Below are 19,951 nucleotides of genomic sequence, written 5' to 3'. Positions count from 1 at the left end.
ACTCTTCTCGCAACCATCATGCGATTAGAAAAGCGCAATTTTCTTGTATGATGTGCAACAAGTTTCTTGCATCACATGTTCCACAACAGTAAGATTTGCTAAGTGGAAACCGGAATTGAAAATGCTCAAATGATCTTGTAGTTCAGTCAGTTGAAAAACCGGATGTGGAACTTAATTCATTCAGGGTTTTGAGTTGGTTTCGTAAGTAGTAATGTGAATGAATTTTACATCCCTTTCAAAAACGTGTTGAATCAATTGTTTAACATATCTAACAAAAATAACCGATATGAAACAATTGTGAAACAGGCCGATTATAACAGGTTTTTTAATTGCTACTTGGGTATATTACTCGAAAACTCAATACATATTTCCAGATTTACATTCCTTTCTTCCAAATTGTTCTTGACAAAACGATGAATTCGTAGATATTTCCCTCGTCGAAATCCAAATCCATTCAGCAAAATCGCTTTCATCGAAATGAATCGGATCCATGCCACTGCGGTACTATCATCATTATCTGCTACATATCGATTCGCACCTCTCCGGTAGCTATAACATTCGGAAAATTCTGGTATATGGCCCACATGCCATCAAAGACTCACGGAAGAAACATGAGGGGGATTATTTCCTTCATACAAATTTGAACCTTTCCAGCACTCAATTGATATATAAATTTGAATTCGCACCATACCGGGAATATTCCTTCCTTTATATTTAAGTACCTAACAACCTTTGTAGTTTCTCAGCCAACCATTGCTAGTTTTAGACAATCTTTTTCGATCAACCCTTTCATCAGTACCATTACAAATGAAGGTGTATCCTTCTATCCGCTGATAAAACAATTGACCAATTATTATACTCACATATTACAACACTCCGGTACCTTCCGGACCTGCTTCGAGCTCCGGACATAAAAAGACACAATATTCTACACATGTCTAAAACTCTCGCCAATCCAATCGACGAGATCCCTTTTATCGCATCCCAAATGAACCCCGAGGCGAAGTTTTCTTATAACGAAGCCTGTCAATCGAACCAACCAAGCAGCAGGTTTTTCCTTTCACTCGTCGATAATTTCGTCAACCGCCGCTCGGGGTGGCTGAGCGTGATGATTTCGTATACCCGTACCCGTATCCGGGAAAACGTGTCAGTACTTTGAAGTCAACGCAAGCCAAAACACGTCCGGACTGAATAGCAGCAGCAGCAGCCGCCCACAGCGAGAGATGGAGAGATTAGGCTGAAATAAAGACGTTCTTTCAGTGCCAATTAAGATCCTATCGTTGGCTGATTCAACTGCCAAAGCGTTCCGTAATCTTACGCCAGTATCTACCCATGGGGAAACCATGCCACACAAACAAAACGAAAACACAGAACCGACACCCCCCTCCCCCTTACCCCCCACCAACCCAGTGAAAATGGTGGACATAATGGCATGGCGGGATAAGGCAAGTCTAAGGCAGGTCTACTGCAGAGGGCCCGGGCGAACGGAAAATAAAGCTTAACGTTATTGTCGATTTTTAATTAAGACATCACAAAGCGGGTGTGGTTCAAGACTTCAACAGGAGTGGTATTCGTCCGGTTGGTTGGCAGTGACGAGTCTGGATAAGGATTCCGGGTGATGAAAAAATAAAATAAACCGACAATCAACTTCAGTAATTTGACTCTGGGGATTTGGCAAGTGCGCATTGAAATTGCATGGTCTTAAAGCACTTGGAACCGTTTGAAAAAAAAACTGTTAGTTTATTAATTGCTCAGAATAACTCTAGTATTTTTTTTTACTTTTTCAGGTTTCCTGGGTACGCCACAGGGACATCCACCTGTTAACGGTGGGCCGCTACACCTACACTTCGGATCAACGCTTCGAAGCAATGCATTCGCCGCACACCGAGGAATGGACCCTGCGGATACGATACGCCCAGCGGAAGGACTCCGGTATCTACGAGTGTCAGATATCCACGACACCGCCGATCGGCCATTCCGTCTATCTGACGGTAGTAGGTGAGTTTAGAAATATCGATACGCTACAGTAATGTTGGAATGGGAAATTGATGACAAAAATCAGAATTAGTTTTTTTTTCTGTGCTGGCCAATCGAAAATTCTTGTAGAACAATGGTTCTCAAAATGCTGGGTATCACCCACTTCATCTTACATGGATCACTAGAGGAACAATTGGCGTTATTTCCGTGAAGAATGAAACTGTTATAAATTACAGTGGAGTATTGATACCTTTCTCGTTGTCATTTTACTCTAAAGTAGAAAATTAATTTTTGGATCGAAAATAAGCTATCCACATACAATTGGATGTATTTGTGATAGTTTTTTAAGCTCAGATCACAGCATGCTGCGCGTTTGGCTGTCAATTTTCGTTTGTTTACTTGTTTATGCGGTTGAAATTCTGCATTTTCAAAATGTCGCGTATGGAAAAGAAAGTGAAAATTAAGGTTCTAGACGCATGGCTAAGTGGGAAGGGTATTACTATGCGAAAATTGGTGAAGTTGTTTGGAACTCATCCTGACAGTATTAAAACCATCATTAATAAGTTTGGGGAACACTATTCTTTGGATAAGCTACCAGGAAGAGGCGGAAAACCCGGTTCTTCCAACCCGAAACTGGACCAGAAAGTGGTATCTTTAATCATGAAGAACAAATCAATGTCAATAAGTGATTTGACCAAAAAAGCAGGAACGAGTGTCGGAATGATCCAGCGTATTAAGAAGCGAAATGACCTGAAGACCTACAAGAAGCAGAAAATCTCGAAACGAAGTGTAGAACAGAAGAAGCAAGCATCAATAAGGGTAGATGGGGTAAAACGTACCCCCTAAGTATAGCAATATATGAACTATAGCGAATAACACAGAATTTTTATCTACCGTAATCATTATTTTTCAAAAATACGTACAAATACTCGCTGATTGCATTGAAAAATACATGAAATAATTTATTTTAAAAAAATATTTAAAAATTGTCTATGGAAATATATGCGGGGTATGACGCCCGATCGTGGAAAACATGAAAAATATATATTTTAAATTACGCGAAGTTATGATTATCTGAACATGGAGGGAGGATGATCTTAAAAAACGGGTAGACATCCATCAAAACAACGGATTAAAGCTCATGACAACCACGGGGGAATATGCATCCTCATAAAGCTTCTTCTTCTTCTTTAAAGAAAGCTTTAGACTTTTCGTTGACGAAATATTTGCCAGGTGGAATATTGTTCACTATTATTCATTAAATTGATAACTTGTGGATAATTTTTGGAAGCGAATTCTTGAGCATTTTGCCTCGAAAAATTCGGGTCGTTTTGCCCCCAAAAATATGAGACGATATATTTGACGATTTTTCTATAAAATTGCAAATACATCGTCTTTATTAGAACTAATTTTAGAAACCCGAATGATTGGCAAAGTAGTTCACTGATTACGTAATTAAAATCGTCTTCCTCACCCTAGAAAATTACTATGGAACGAACATCAAAAATTACTTATAACAGAGACATCATCGGTGTTTTTAAATTTTTCCTGATATGAATAAACCATCGCTACCAAAATTTTATCGTAATCTGTTGTTATGGCGGATTTGCAGTTTCATCAAAATTTCAGTGGAAAAAATTGGTAACTTTTGAGAAAAGCAAAAGATGCGTTATGCCTCAGGGGTGCCTTTTACCCCACCTTCCCCTATGTAAAAGAGGACTCAAAAACCCTTCCAGGTCCACAATACTTTACTGTCGTCATTGGGGAGGATGTGAGCGATGCGGACAGGTCGATTCAAGTGAAGAAATTCGGTCGAAAGGTACTGGTATGGCAAGCAATATGTTCCTGTGGTTTGAAGTTAACCATTTTTTACACTACCGGAACTATAAATGCAGAAATCTATCGATCTGAGTGTCTCCAGAAGAGATTGCTGCCTTTATATAAGAAGTATAGTACACCTCCACTGTTTTGGCCGGATTTAGCGTCGGCTCACTATGCCAAAACCACTCTCAATTGGCTTCCGGAAAAGGGTATAATTTTCGTGAGAAAAATATCAATCCACCAAATTGCCCTCAGCTTCGACCCATCGAACGTTACTGGGCAATCGTGGAGAGGGTCTTCAAGAAGACTGGTAAGGCAGCTGGGACATGCAGGAGCTCAAAAAAATTTGGGCTCGAGCGTCCAAAAAATGTGATGCAACACTTGTCCGGAACTTGATGAAAAGCGTTCGATCAAAAATTCGAAAATTCATGAAGGAATAACTTAAATTTTATCCGGTTTTCATTATGCTCAAGTCTAACCTCGAAAAATAAAAGATCAATTTTTAGTTTGAATAAAAACTTTTTTATCATAATTTAAAAGAAAAATTTGTGGATAGCTTATTTTCGATACATTATTGATGATCGGAACTGTGTTGGCGTTTTTCAGAAAAGTTGTTTTAATCAGTTTTTCTCGTACGTCAAAGCTGTTGGCATAAGAATTGCATGCATTATTGTATGAAAACGACACACAAACACAACGGCACGCGCAGAAAAGAAATCAGATTATTATGAAACTCAGCTCAGGGATGCAAACGGTAGCGGTAGAATACATTTATCCTTGTACATTCTACACATTCAAAATTCTACAGACTGCTACAACTGCTTGATGGTACATTTACCACAGAGAGAGTACCAGCGACGATCAGAACGGTACAGGTAGAAACAAATTTGCTCTACTTTATTCTACCGTTTCTTGATGGTACGGCCTTGTACTGCTGTTTGAAACTCCCGTAGATTTCAAAAATGTACAGTAGCTTCCTACCGCCAACGAAAAAAAAGTATTCTACTGCGGACAAAAATGTACTCTACTGCGGATGAAAAAGTACTTTACAGCTGCGGACGATGTATTCTACCGCTGTACTTTACAGTGTTTGCTCAGAGGGTGTGTAGTGGAAGGTTGATTGAATTAATCTTTCACATGCATAAGTATTATTTTTGCGTAAAGACGAACTATTTATCTATTTGAACAACAGATTATATTTTATTGAACTAGGAATTAGTTGATATTATTCTTTAATCTTTTTGAACGATGCAATTTGTTATCTGGTATCAAGATCTGTTTTTACATGAAGAATTGCATTTGCATGATATCTTGTAAAATTTTTGTGTTGACTATATTTTATGTCTAGAATATCCCAGACTAATAAAAGATTAAAATTTATAGCTATAGAAATGCATTCATCTTACATAGGGTTGTTGTACTAATAATCATTTAATTTATGGAGCTAGCACGTTATTTTCAGGATTACGCGACTACCAACCAACAAATTATGATAAAATCGTATGAAATATCTTTTTTTCGGCTCTGAAAAATCAGATTACGGCATAATTGTGCATAATACTGGTGTTATTATCTTTACGAATGCATTCAGAATGCACCATATTTCAGATTATTGAGATACGGAGCTGAAATGAATGAAGGTACCGTTACCCTACTCAGGAAAAAAAATCAAGTTTTCTGAAGCGGGCAATTTCATTTCATTTTTTCCTTGAATTTTTATTTCTAGTTATATCTTTATTTGGGTTTTATTTAAACGTATGCATTTCTAAGGGATTCTTCAAAGAACTTTTTTAAGTCTCTTCAACGGAAACACAGAAGCCTTTTCCTGTAATCTAGCCATGCATGCAACATATTTAGGCTGTGTTTACAACCTAATAGGAGCTAGGTTTAATCAAATAAGGACAAGAAGAAATTTGATTTCCTCTTCGAACCATTTGTCGATGTTTCTATCTTTAAAGATGTATTTGTATTGAACGATCAGAATTGCTTGTACAACTTTCTCCCAACTAGAAAAATCAAATGTCGAGTTTAAAGAAATCGTTAAGTATTTCGCTACGTTTAGAATTTCAGTGACTCGAAGGGGAAATCATTTTTCGTCAGAAATTTTTTTTTAGTAAATCCCAAACAAAAGAATAATTCATCGTAAAATCTATAAAAGCTGCGTTGAATTTTAATTGATTCCGGTAAACATGAGGATAAAAAATACAAATGGTAAACTTTTGTTTAGGATTCTAGCGATCATCATCAGTACAAATTAAATTTCGGATAATTACATAATTTACTGAAATTGGAAAGCTTATAACGATTTCAGAAAGATATAGTCTTCGATATCTGAATATTTTCCATGTTTTGGGCAGTAAGCCTAATGTTTTTTCGAGCACACTTAAATAAATCGATTTTGTGGGACCAAAGATGATATTTTACCAGGTTTTAATCCAAACCGACCAAAATAGCTACCAATCTCATGCATTTACAATTTTTATGTAAATGTCCTCAAACTCCAGTATGGAGTGCTAAATAATTCAGTATAAAATTATGAAGAAATGAGTCTCAGCTCAGCTCTACCGACCGATCGGTAAATGATACTTTTTACTGATTTTATTGTTGAGCTGTTCGAAAGTCAGCAATATTTTACCGATTTTTTCTTAATAGAGGAAGGTGGCCCAAACTGCATGTTATAACACAGTACAAACTTTTTTTTAATACATATGATTGACGGTAGTACAAATAGAGTGTAATGAATCTAACTATGGCGGTTTAAGTTACTATTTTAATTTGTTTCATTAGTACTGTGTTTAATTATTGATTATATTTTATTGTGAACCGCACTCATTAATCCGTTAATTTGTTCCTAAAAAAACAAAACCTTCTAACAGGCAGAGTTTCGAGTATTTCCATTCCGAGTGAGTTTTTCATTCATTTCGATCGAAATACTAATTGATTTTATTATTTTGTTCATATCACGGTGAATTTTTTGAATTATTTTACACGTATAAATATGTCATTTCGGAACTAGTCTTTCAGTTTTATACGAAGTTAGCGAGAATCGATCAAACCATTTCAAAAATATCTTTCGCCCACTACTTTCCGGAACAAGTAAAGTCGAATTGAGTTTACTTGTCCATCAATTAACAAGTCCAGAAAACATGAATAATTTATTGAACTAATCACACAGTCACTGTGCGAACTAAGTGAACTGATTCAAACAGTATAAGATTCTCGGCCCTACGAGCCTCTATTCAAAAGTTGATTCTCACAGCGATTACATAATTTCTTTATTTGAAATACATAAATAATTTTGCAACTTAATAATTTTACTTCAAAACATTTTTTGTTCGAGAAAAATAATTCATTTATACCCTCTGGCAAACCCAACCATTAATACCTCCTGGCAACGATCAAAAGCTTAAAACCGTGGTTGAATAAATTATATTAGCAATACTACTTTATAAACATTCTGAATAAGCGAAAATCATCTTTGAAATAGCGAAGAATATAAGCAATGTACTGCGCTTACTGTTCTTCGATACCACTGTTAACTACCGCGCTAAAGTATATTTTTCTATCGCACTAATCTACTTTTTTCTACAGCGGCAAAGTACATTTTTCTACCGTAGCGAGCTACATTTTTTGTGCTACGGTAGCGCGAACAAGGAGACAGTAAAATTTAGAAAGATAGAATACCTCAAGCGGCGGTGATTTCGGCGGTAGTTTTTAACGCGATACTGCTTCGCATGCCTAATGTAATAGAATTTTATTTTGGATGCAGCAGCTTGGTACAGTACGAATAATAGAAAATGTAAATGTGGGTTAACAGACTACAGTAATAAAAAAGGGGAGGCAGTTTGCATCCCTGCCAGCTGATCCTAAATAAGATTTAAGCCATGTTTTAGTATATGATCTAGATTTTAAGAAAATCATAACCTTAAAATATTCTATAATTTTTATTGAATGAATCATATTAAAAATATTGCTCTGAATCGGAGAAAACTCGTATATTATTTTGAGCTTTTTTGAGTTTGTTATTGACAATAACGAAAATATGTATGGTTGAATGTAATAATCGAATTAGTTCGTTGAGATCTGAGACTATCTGTTGGTATGTATGAACTATCACTTTTCCATGAGATGGCTTACCCGATTTTCACAAACTTAAAATCAAATGGAAAATCCTATGATTTCACAGCCAGCTATCGAGTTTCATTCAGATCCGAGTTCCGGTTCCGGAATTACGGGTTGTTGAGTGTGGTATGTTGAAAATTATCAATTTGAATTTGTGTGTCCGAGTCCTAACGTCACATGACCAATAAATGTTCCATTGGTCACTTTGGTGCTCAATATCCGGTTCTGGATGGACCGGTATCTCATGAAACGGAACTTTGACTCAAGCGATAACGTAATGGAGGAAGTTTCTTATAGTATAACAGAAAAAAGAACTCTCTAAATTTTTAAGAACTCAGTTTTATTTTAACACTCAAATAAGTCAAGGAATGTGGCTACTATTCTAAGCCACTACGGCGCTTTAAATTTTTTCACTATCAATCGTTTCAATGATCTTATAAGGCTTACACCGGTATGATCGCCATCTTTGCTTATATGATATTTCATCATGTGTAGACTGGGAGTGATTTGTTGCAAATCGACATAAAAACAATCATCCTACGCTCCTAAACACAAAAATAAGAAAGCAAGCCAAGAATTTAACCCTTCTCAACTAGGTAATGACAATAACGTCCTGTAAATCCGAACTAACCACATCGAGAAGCCATTGCTGCTGAGGTCCAAGCTTTCGACGAATCAGGACTACTGATTGCATCGTGATCGTACAATACATTTGTAAGACACAAAAAAGTGACATTCATATATGATATTGGAACTATCTGAACCGTATAATATAGGAAGATGAAGCTAGTTGAAGAAATGTTTTGCATTTTGAGTTTTCCCTCGGGATTTTGACCGTATGCACAAGGGTGAGAAGATCTATTTCCCATTACTCCTGCCAATATATTAATCTTCTTCAAATCATCTGGAACTAAAATGATATCTCACCTCATACTGAAATAAACCTATGGATTCAAACTGGCTACAATGGCCTGTATTTGATGAAGTTGCACCTGATAGGTGCATATCTCCAAATAAAATTTTTTTATTAGGCTCATTTGCTTTAGCTTAACATGGCCGATTGTCTTGTTGTTAGGGAGAGAGAAAGGGATGCCGTATTACGGGGCGGCATACTCCCCAGTTAGTAAGGGGACATAGGGAGGGTGGGACCTACACAGTATTGAATTGAAATTTGAATACACCCAAACCTCCGTTTACGTAAACTTTTTTTACGTTACCTCTTTTTACGTAACTCTTTTTACGACATAAATTCGTAATCTTTTTTTACGTTGAAAATACTTCGTAAAAAGAGGTTTTTGCATACAATGAAAATCGTTTCCGGCTCATTTATATTCCATGGAAATTAGTACAATATAGGTATTTTCGGAACGGGTTTGATGAGTACATGTCGGAAAACGATATTTGAGGTGGTTCTGAATTCCAAGATGGCGACTTCCGGTTTATTGATATTCCTTGAAAACCCTTACAATATGGGTATTTTCGGAACGGGTTTGATGAGTAGTTGTCGGAAAAGGATGTTTGAGGTGGTTCTGAATACCAAGATGGCGACTTCCGGTTTATTGATATTCCTTGAAAACCCTTACAATATGGGTATTTTCAGAACGGGTTTGATAAGTAGATGTCGGAAAACGATATTTGAGGTGGTTCTGAATTCCAAGATGGCGACTTCCGGTTTATTGATATTCCTTGAAAACCCTTACAATATGGGTATTTTCGGAACGGGTTTGATGAGTAGTTGTCGGAAAAGGATGTTTGAGGTGGTTCTGGATACCAAGATGGCGACTTCCGGTTTATTGATATTCCTTGAAAACCCTTACAATATGGGTATTTTCGGAACGGGTTTGATAAGTAGATGTCGGAAAACGATGTTTGAGGTGGTTCTGAATTCCAAGATGGCAACTTCCGGTTTATTGATATTCCTTGAAAACCCTTACAATATGGGTATTTTCGGAACGGGTTTGATGAGTAGTTGTCGGAAAAGGATGTTTGAGGTGGTTCTGGATACCAAGATGGCGACTTCCGGTTTATTGATATTCCTTGAAAACCCTTACTATATGGGTATTTTCGGTACAATATGGGTATTTTCGGTACGGGTTTGATGAGTAGATGACGGAAAATGATGATTGAGGTGGTTCTGAATTCCAAGATGGCGACTTCCGGTTTATTGATATTCTTTGAAAACCCTTGCAATATGGGTATTTTCGGTACGGGTTTGATGAGTAGATGTCAGAAAATGATGATTAAGGTGGTTCTGAATTCCAAGATGGCGACTTCCGGTTTATTGATATTCCTTGAAAACCCTTACAATATGGGTATTTTCGGAACAGGTTTGATGAGTCGATGTCGGAAAATGATGTTTGAGGTGGTTCTGAATTCCAAGATGGCGACTTCTGGTTTATTGATATTCATTGAAAACCCTTACAATATGGGTGTTTTCGGTACGGGTTTGATGAGTAGACGTCGGAAATCTCACAAGTACATTTACTACACTTAAACAATAAAGCTCCGGTTCAGACTGACCGATTTAAGAAAACGTACATCATATGGTTTGGCACTGTCAACCATATTCAACATCTATTTCGATTTTGATCACTGTTGAGTCGTGTACATTCCATTATTTTTGCATTTCTCTATAGAAAGAATATATATTTGAATGAAAATAAAAATTTGTTTTAAGCTCGGAGACACTTATCGTTATATATCATTCAACTCAGCTCTATGAATGATGAACTAAGACATTTTAGTTCTATTTTTAAATAACCACAGTTTTCCATCCAAAAGCGTTCGGTATATGTTTGAAACGTCGACGACCGTATTAGAGAGTAAACACAATAATCAAATTGATTTTCGGACCTACCTTTCTGTACAAATTTTGGCTATATAAAAGGTTTACTATCACCTCCTTTCGGGTGTAACACCTATTACCAGTCACCATGTCTTACATATATAGATAGTGGAAGGTATCAATGGAGGACTATGACTTAAGCAATGAAAAACCTTAGCTATTCAATAAATTGAGAATTAAATTAAATAATATTTGCAAAATATAGCCAATATAATTTTACATTACATTGGACGGATTACAATAAATTTTTTATTCATCAAGTGTGAAAGTACTGGAGTATATCACGTGATTTTTAGAGGCACAACATTGTTTGTTTTAAGCGACTCTTCCCATTTCGAAAATATTAATACAATATAGGATACGATCAGCAATCCACTAATATTCAAACATTATTTTCTACGTAATATGCACTAAACCAGCTCCAAAAATACCCATATTGTAAGGGGTTTCAAGAAATATCAATAAACCGGAAGTCGCCATCTTGGAATTCAGAACCACCTCAAACATCGTTTTCCGACATCTACTCATCAAACCCGTACCGAAAATACCCATATTGTAAGGGTTTTCAAAGAATATCAATAAACCGGAAGTCGCCATCTTGGAATTCAGAACCACCTCAAACATCGTTTTCCGACATCGACTCATCAAACCCGTACCGGAAATACCCATATTGTAAGGGTTTTCAAAGAATATCAATAAACCGGAAGTCGCCATCTTGGAATTCAGAACCACCTCAATCATCATTTTCCGACATCTACTCATCAAACCCGTACCGAAAATACCCATATTGTAAGGGTTTTCAAGGAATATCAATAAACCGGAAGTCGCCATCTTGGAATTCAGAACCACCTTAAACATCATTTTCCGACATCGACTCATCAAACCCGTACCGGAAATACCCATATTGTAAGGGTTTTCAAGGAATATCAATAAACCGGAAGTCGCCATCTTGGAATTCAGAACCACCTCAATCATCATTTTCCGACATCTACTCATCAAACCCGTACCGAAAATACCCATATTGTAAGGGTTTTCAAAGAATATCAATAAACCGGAAGTCGCCATCTTGGAATTCAGAACCACCTCAAACATCATTTTCCGACATCGACTCATCAAACCTGTTCCGAAAATACCCATATTGTAAGGGTTTTCAAGGAATATCAATAAACCGGAAGTCGCCATCTTGGAATTCAGAACCACCTTAAACATCATTTTCCGACATCGACTCATCAAACCCGTACCGGAAATACCCATATTGTAAGGGTTTTCAAGGAATATCAATAAACCGGAAGTCGCCATCTTGGAATTCAGAACCACCTCAATCATCATTTTCCGACATCTACTCATCAAACCCGTACCGAAAATACCCATATTGTAAGGGTTTTCAAAGAATATCAATAAACCGGAAGTCGCCATCTTGGAATTCAGAACCACCTCAAACATCATTTTCCGACATCGACTCATCAAACCCGTACCGGAAATACCCATATTGTAAGGGTTTTCAAAGAATATCAATAAACCGGAAGTCGCCATCTTGGAATTCAGAACCACCTCAATCATCATTTTCCGACATCTACTCATCAAACCCGTACCGAAAATACCCATATTGTAAGGGTTTTCAAAGAATATCAATAAACCGGAAGTCGCCATCTTGGAATTCAGAACCACCTCAAACATCATTTTCCGACATCGACTCATCAAACCTGTTCCGAAAATACCCATATTGTAAGGGTTTTCAAGGAATATCAATAAACCGGAAGTCGCCATCTTGGAATTCAGAACCACCTTAAACATCATTTTCCGACATCGACTCATCAAACCCGTACCGGAAATACCCATATTGTAAGGGTTTTCAAGGAATATCAATAAACCGGAAGTCGCCATCTTGGAATTCAGAACCACCTTAAACATCATTTTCCGACATCTACTCATCAAACCCGTACCGGAAATACCCATATTGTAAGGGTTTTCAAGGAATATCAATAAACCGGAAGTCGCCATCTTGGAATTCAGAACCACCTCAATCATCATTTTCAGACATCTACTCATCAAACCCGTACCGAAAATACCCATATTGTAAGGGTTTTCAAAGAATATCAATAAACCGGAAGTCGCCATCTTGGAATTCAGAACCACCTCAAACATCATTTTCCGACATCGACTCATCAAACCTGTTCCGAAAATACCCATATTGTAAGGGTTTTCAAGGAATATCAATAAACCGGAAGTCGCCATCTTGGAATTCAGAACCACCTTAAACATCATTTTCCGACATCGACTCATCAAACCCGTACCGGAAATACCCATATTGTAAGGGTTTTCAAGGAATATCAATAAACCGGAAGTCGCCATCTTGGAATTCAGAACCACCTCAATCATCATTTTCCGACATCTACTCATCAAACCCGTACCGAAAATACCCATATTGTAAGGGTTTTCAAAGAATATCAATAAACCGGAGGTCGCCATCTTGGAATTCAGAACCACCTCAAACATCATTTTCCGACATCGACTCATCAAACCCGTACCGGAAATACCCATATTGTAAGGGTTTTCAAAGAATATCAATAAACCGGAAGTCGCCATCTTGGAATTCAGAACCACCTCAATCATCATTTTCCGACATCTACTCATCAAACCCGTACCGAAAATACCCATATTGTAAGGGTTTTCAAAGAATATCAATAAACCGGAAGTCGCCATCTTGGAATTCAGAACCACCTCAAACATCATTTTCCGACATCGACTCATCAAACCTGTTCCGAAAATACCCATATTGTAAGGGTTTTCAAGGAATATCAATAAACCGGAAGTCGCCATCTTGGAATTCAGAACCACCTTAAACATCATTTTCCGACATCTACTCATCAAACCCGTACCGAAAATACCCATATTGTAAGGGTTTTCAAAGAATATCAATAAACCGGAGGTAGCCATCTTGGAAATTTATGCTGCTTAGAACATCCTTTTCCTGTAAATACTCGTAATTTTTGTTCCATAACTATCCAATATATTATACATATCTAATAATACATATACATAAGGAAAACTTTTTTTACGTTGAAAATTCCAAATAACGTAAACTTTTTTTACGTCGAAAATTCCAAATAACGTAAACTTTTTTTACGTCATAATTCGATTTACGTAGTCCCGATTATTACGTAAATGGAGGTTCGGGTGTACATCATTGGTTTGTGGCATACATCTTTTAGACACATTTTGCGTTCGATAAATCTTCATGTTTTTCAGCTTGTAGCAATGAAGAGATTATTCTGGATTGGGATGCTTCGTTGGTGTGTTCTGACGTTGATGTGACGTTTTTGGGTAGCTTCCAGCAACTCAGTCAGTTCAAGGCAGGTGCATGCTCCGAAGCATCGTTTACACAGGCCATACTTCCAGCAACGTAAAGAAGAGTGCGGTAGAGCTGTAGACTAGAAAGAGATAGGGAGAGCACTAAATTTGAGCATTGATAGTTTTCAAGAAGTTATAGATGAGAGTCATATAAGGAAGATTTCGAGTTGCCAAGACGTCGCGGACTGGTACGAAGGGTGGTATACCTCGGGCCCGAAGGGAACCTATGAGTTGGGACCTGGCATCACAATACTCGACACATGTCCAAACAACATGTTCGATGTCATGATAACCCTCACCGCAAACGCAGACACCACTCTCAGCGAGCCCCACACGACGGAGATGCGCGCTGAACATATAATGATTAGACATGAGCCTTGACATTACACGAATAAAGTCTCGGCTCACGTCCAACCCCCGGAACCAAGCTTTCGTCGATACCTGTGGGATTATTGAGTGTAACCATCGTCCCAGAGTTCCACTATTCCATGTATTCTGCCAGCTAGCTAGAGTTTTCTGACGACAGCAACTGAAAAATTCATTGAAGCAGATTGGTCTTTCATAGATATCACCTTCTAGTGCGCCCACCTTGGCTAACGAGTCCGCCCTCTCATTGCCCCGTATGGAACAATGTGAGGGGACCCAAACCAAGGTAATCTGGTATGCTTTTGCAGATAAAGCACTCAATTGTTCCCGTATTTTCCCCAGGAAATACGGTGAGTGCTTTCCAGGCTTCACTGAACGGGGAGCCTCAATGGAACTGAGACTGTCCGATACAATGAAGTAGTGATCTGTGGGCAGAGTGTCAATGATCTCAAGGGTATACTGAATTGCAGCTAGTTCTGCGAAGTAAACTGAAGCTGGATCACTGAGTTTATAGGAAGCGGTGAAATTTACATTGAATATACCGAAGCCAGTGGACCCGTCTAGATATGATCCGTCAGTGTAAAACATTTTATTACAGTCGACTTCTTTAAATTTATTATTAAAATTTTTTGGGATCTCTTGAGGGCGTACAGGATCCGGGATTCCACAAATTTCTTCTTTCATGGATGTGTCGAAAAACACAGTAGAATTAGAAGTATCCACAAAATGAACACGATTGGGAACAAACGAAGAAGGATTTATATTCTGAGCCATGTAGTCAAAATACAAGGACATAAAACGGGTTTGTGAATTAAGCTCGACGAGCTTTTCAAAGTTTTCTATCACCATCGGATTCAAAATGTCGCATCGGATTAGCAGTCGATATGAGAGATCCCAGAACCTGTTTTTCAACGGTAAGACGCTCGCCAGCACTTCAAGACTCATCGTATGGGTTGATTGCATGCAACCCAAGGCAATACGTAAACAACGATACTGAATTCTTTCCAGTTTAATGAAATGAATATTCGTAGCGGAGCGGAAACAGAAACATCCATATTCCATTACTGACAATATCGTCGTTTTGTACAACCTGATCAGGTCTCCTGGGTGAGAGCCCCACCAAGTTCCGGTTATTGTACGAAGGAAATTGATTCTCTGTAGGCATTTTCGTTTCAAATACCTAATGTGACATCCCCAGGTACCTTTGGAATCGAACCAGACCCCGAGATATTTAAATGTGAAAACCTGAGCTATGGTTTCACCCCCTAGTTGAAGCTGTAGTTGCGCAGGTTCTCGCTTCCTTGAAAATACAACCAGCTCAGTTTTCTCCGTAGAGAACTCGATACCCATTTGAAAAGCCCATGTCGACAAGTTGTCGAGGGTATCTTGCAATGGTCCTTGGAGATCGGCAGCTTTGGGTCCTATAATAGACACAACACTGTCGTCGGCAAGTTGTCTTAGCGTGCAAGATGTGTTGATACATTCATCAATGTTATTTACGTAAAAGTTGTATAAAAGGGGGCTTAAGCATGAGCCCTGAGGAAGACCCATGTAACTGAATCGCTTTATCGTCAAATCACCATGCTCAAAATGCATGTGTTTCTCGGACAATAGATTATATAAAAAGTTGTTCAAAACTGGTGAAAGACCATGCTGATGCAACTTCTCAGATAGAACGTTAATGGAAACTGAATCGAATGCCCCCTTGATGTCGAGGAAAACTGATGCCATTTGTTCTTTACGAGCAAATGCCATTTGAATTTCTGTTGAGAGCAACGCTAGACAATCGTTCGTTCCTTTGCCCCTGCGGAACCCAAATTGTGTACCTGAAAGCAATCCATTTGTTTCGACCCAATTGTCTAGACGGAAGAGAATCATTTTCTCCAACAATTTCCGAATACAGGAAAGCATAGCAATCGGCCGATACGAATTGTGATCGGAGGCTGGTTTTCCAGGTTTTTGAATAGTAATAACTCTCACTTCTCTCCATTCGTGTGGGACAATATTACCCTCGAGGAACTTGTTGAATAAATTCAACAAGCGCCTTTTGGCAGAGTCGGGCAGATTTTTCAACAAGTTGAATTTAATTCTGTCTAACCCCGGGGCTCTATTGTTACACGACAAGAGCGCAAGTGAGAACTCTACCATCGAAAACGGTGTTTCGTTTGTATTCAATGTCGCGACGCGGGATATCTTCTGTTCCGGAACAGAATCAGGACATACTTTCTTAGCGAAATCAAATATCCAGCGGTTAGAATATTCCTCGCTTTCGTTCGCGTGATTTCGATTGCGCATGCGACGGGCCGTATTCCAAAGAGTGCTCATTGCTGTTTCTCTCGTTAATCCGTCAACAAACCTTCGCCAGTAACCGCGTTTCTTGGCTTTAATCAGACTTTTCATTTGAAATTCTAACGCCGCGTATTTCCGATAATTATCTGGAGTTCCGTTCCTTCTAAACGAGATGAAGGCTGAAGCTTTTTTCGTTTTCAGCTCTGAGCACTCTTTGTCCCACCATGGGTTGGGAGAACGCATACTAGTTTGCGCGCTAGGTACTCGTTTCGTCTGAGCTTGAATTGCGGTGTCAAGAATCAAGCCAGCCAAAAATGTATACTCTTCCTCCGGAGGAAGCTCCTGTGATGTTTCTAGTTTCTCAGATATCGAGCTCGCGTAACGTTTCCAATCAATGTTTCGTGTGAAATCGTACGAAACATTGATTGTTTCCGATGGTCTTCCACGGTTGGTGATAGAAACTATGATCGGCAAGTGATCGCTACCGTGAGGATCACAGATTACCTTCCACATGCAATCTAACTGTAGCGAAGTCGAGCAAAGGGATAAATCCAGCGCACTTGGTTGTGCTGGCGGTCTAGGGTTCCGTGTCAATTCTCCCGTGTTTAGAATTGTCAAATTGAACTTGTCACACAGATCTTGGATTAACGAAGAACGATTATCATCATATAAGCAGCCCCATCCTGTACCATGCGAGTTAAAGTCCCCTAAAACCAGCCGCGGTGAAGGAAGAAGTTCTATGATGTCTGCAAGCCGACGATGCCCTATCGAGACTCTGGGAGGAATGTAGATAGAAGCTATACATAGATCTTTGCCTTTAATATTAATTTGGCAAGCAACAACTTCAATTCCCGGTGTCGAGGGGAGGTTAATACGATAAAATGAATAGCACTTTTTAATCCCTAAAAGTACCCCTCCATAAGAGTCTTCTCGGTCCAGGCGGATTATGTTAAAATTATGGAAGTCGAGGTTGATGTTAGAAGTAAGCCAAGTTTCACTCAAGGAGAATACATCGCAATTATGAGTATGTATTAAGTGTTTGAAAGAATCAAGTTTTGGGATGATACTTCTGCAATTCCACTGAAGCACAATGATCATATCTTCGATTCTCAGTGGTAAATTATCCATCAAAAGATACGATCGCTGCAAGGAGGGGCCATTGTGGTGCATATCTCATGCATGTTCTCAAAATTTTGCTGGATACCGGGCGCCAGTGCAATTATAAATGCATGCCGAGCACCTTTGGAATTCACACTCCTTTCGAGAAAACTGCCATGCTCTATGTCCAAAGATGTTTGCTTCGAAGCGCTTGTTCAAGTCCAGGTCGCAGATTTGTTAGATTTTATTCTTTTTTGTGTAGTGATTCAAACTGGTATTTTTAACCTACCACACTTAACAACTCGTAACTTCGTAACCGGAGCTCAGATCCGAATGAAATTCAATAACTGGCTGTAGAGTCACAGGACCTTCCATTTGATTCTACGTTTGTGAAAAACGGTTTAGCCGTATCCGAGAAAAGTGGCTATTCTTTTCAAATATACACCCACTCAAACCACTACACTCACTCTCACACACCTACATACTTTCACACTCTCACATACATACAAGCAGACCTTCTCTGGTCTCATCTCTCAGTCATACATATTTCTGTTAATATCAATAAGAAACAATATACGAATTTTCTCCGAATTTTGATTGTTTTTTCGGAACAGATTCACATATCTCGAACTTGTCCTGCTGTTGTGCCCGCTCCAGATAGAATGAAGTTAAAGTGCGTAAAATGTTTCGGAGTTGCTTCACAGTTTTTGGCCATCACGGTTAGAGTTCGACTGATGGAGCTGTCAATTTTTTTCTGCAGACTCATGGTTTACTATGATTTATGCTGCATGAGTAATTTTGACAGTGTAGGTGAAGGTAGACCCATGAAAAGTCGGTAATCTTTGTCCATTTTTTAAATACGGTTCAAAATTCTGACTGAAAATGGTTACGCGGCTATGTTTAAATTTTGAATTGGCCCCATATAGTGAAGAGTACGACATTATTGAATGCCTAAACATTATTAAATAATCGAGTAAAATTTTTAAACTAATCGATTAAATTATAAACGATTATCTGGGGTTTTGATCGATTACTGAATTAACAGATAATGGGATTTTTCGAATTATTTGATTAGCTTAATAATCGAAAATTAGTTTCAAACTTATCGATTAAATATTACTTAATATTCGATTATTCGATTAATCGAACGATAGTACGACAGCCCTGGCTGAATCGCATTCGGGAGAAATGTTCCGAACAGTGTTTAATATCGTACAGAACTCCACAATCTGGCCCTTCTAAATGCCAGAAATGAATTCCGTATAACATTTTGATAGTTTCTTTGACTCGAAAATTTATATGAATGATATATTGAAACACATAAACGATTGTACGATTTATGTTACGATCATCTAGGCTCAAAGTTACAAACTATTTGGAATGGTGCCCTTCTTCCTGGAATACAAACATAATCATCCGTAACCAAATAGTCTTTTCCAAGACTCCAAAGCTTCTAACGGCCTTTTTCAGTACCTTAAAAGTAACGTAAAATAATTTATTTAGAAAACTCTCCTAAATCGCCATCTCATTTGCTGGAATACAAACGCAATCTTTGGAAACCAAATTATCCTTTTCAGCTCTACAAAATCTTAAACGGTCAAACGGTATCAAATCAATTAATATCTATACACATCTCGAATGCAGTCCTACGTCAATCTCGCGGTTATGTCTCTGGCAATGATTACTCCTAGTTTTTGTTACGGTAGCTAATTTGTGACTAGTTGATAACAAAAAAATTGAGCGCTTGTTACTAATATCTAACCACTTGCGTGACTAAAAAAGGAAAGTTTTTGCTAGTGACTGGCGACATATTGAAGAACAGTTAAAAATACGTTATCGTAACATTACAATGTCATGCTAAAATAATTTATCTAAGGCTTGATCGGGACAAAATCTGAATACCCCCAAATACGTATGTCTGTTCAATGCGTAAAATCGATTTTTTGTAATACTACTAGATTTTAGATCTAAGATGGTTATTAATTTTTGTCATTTGTGTACAGTAGCTTTATTTTGATTGTATTTTCTATGCTTAGTAACAGTTTTGATGTGGAACACATCTTTATTTTCTATATAGGGATG

The 19,951-nt window shown here is 38.1% G+C and overlaps 1 protein-coding gene across 3 annotated transcripts in view; it reads left to right on the top strand.

The window, feature by feature from the left end:
* Positions 1-19,951, top strand: part of LOC131427979 (zwei Ig domain protein zig-8-like) — a 530,197-nt gene that overhangs the window by 507,660 nt on the left and 2,586 nt on the right. For all 3 annotated transcript variants that reach the window (XM_058591597.1, XM_058591595.1, XM_058591596.1), the window contains exon 6: positions 1,788-1,998. In XM_058591597.1, the coding sequence (XP_058447580.1) occupies positions 1,788-1,998 (211 nt within the window). The remainder of the gene's footprint in view (positions 1-1,787; positions 1,999-19,951) is intronic.

The sequence above is a fragment of the Malaya genurostris genome, chromosome 2 (genome assembly GCF_030247185.1).
Source record: "Malaya genurostris strain Urasoe2022 chromosome 2, Malgen_1.1, whole genome shotgun sequence".
Taxonomy (NCBI): Eukaryota; Metazoa; Arthropoda; class Insecta; order Diptera; family Culicidae; genus Malaya; species Malaya genurostris.
Note: the sequence above shows the minus strand (reverse complement) of the source record. Positions and strands in the feature narration are given on the sequence as shown.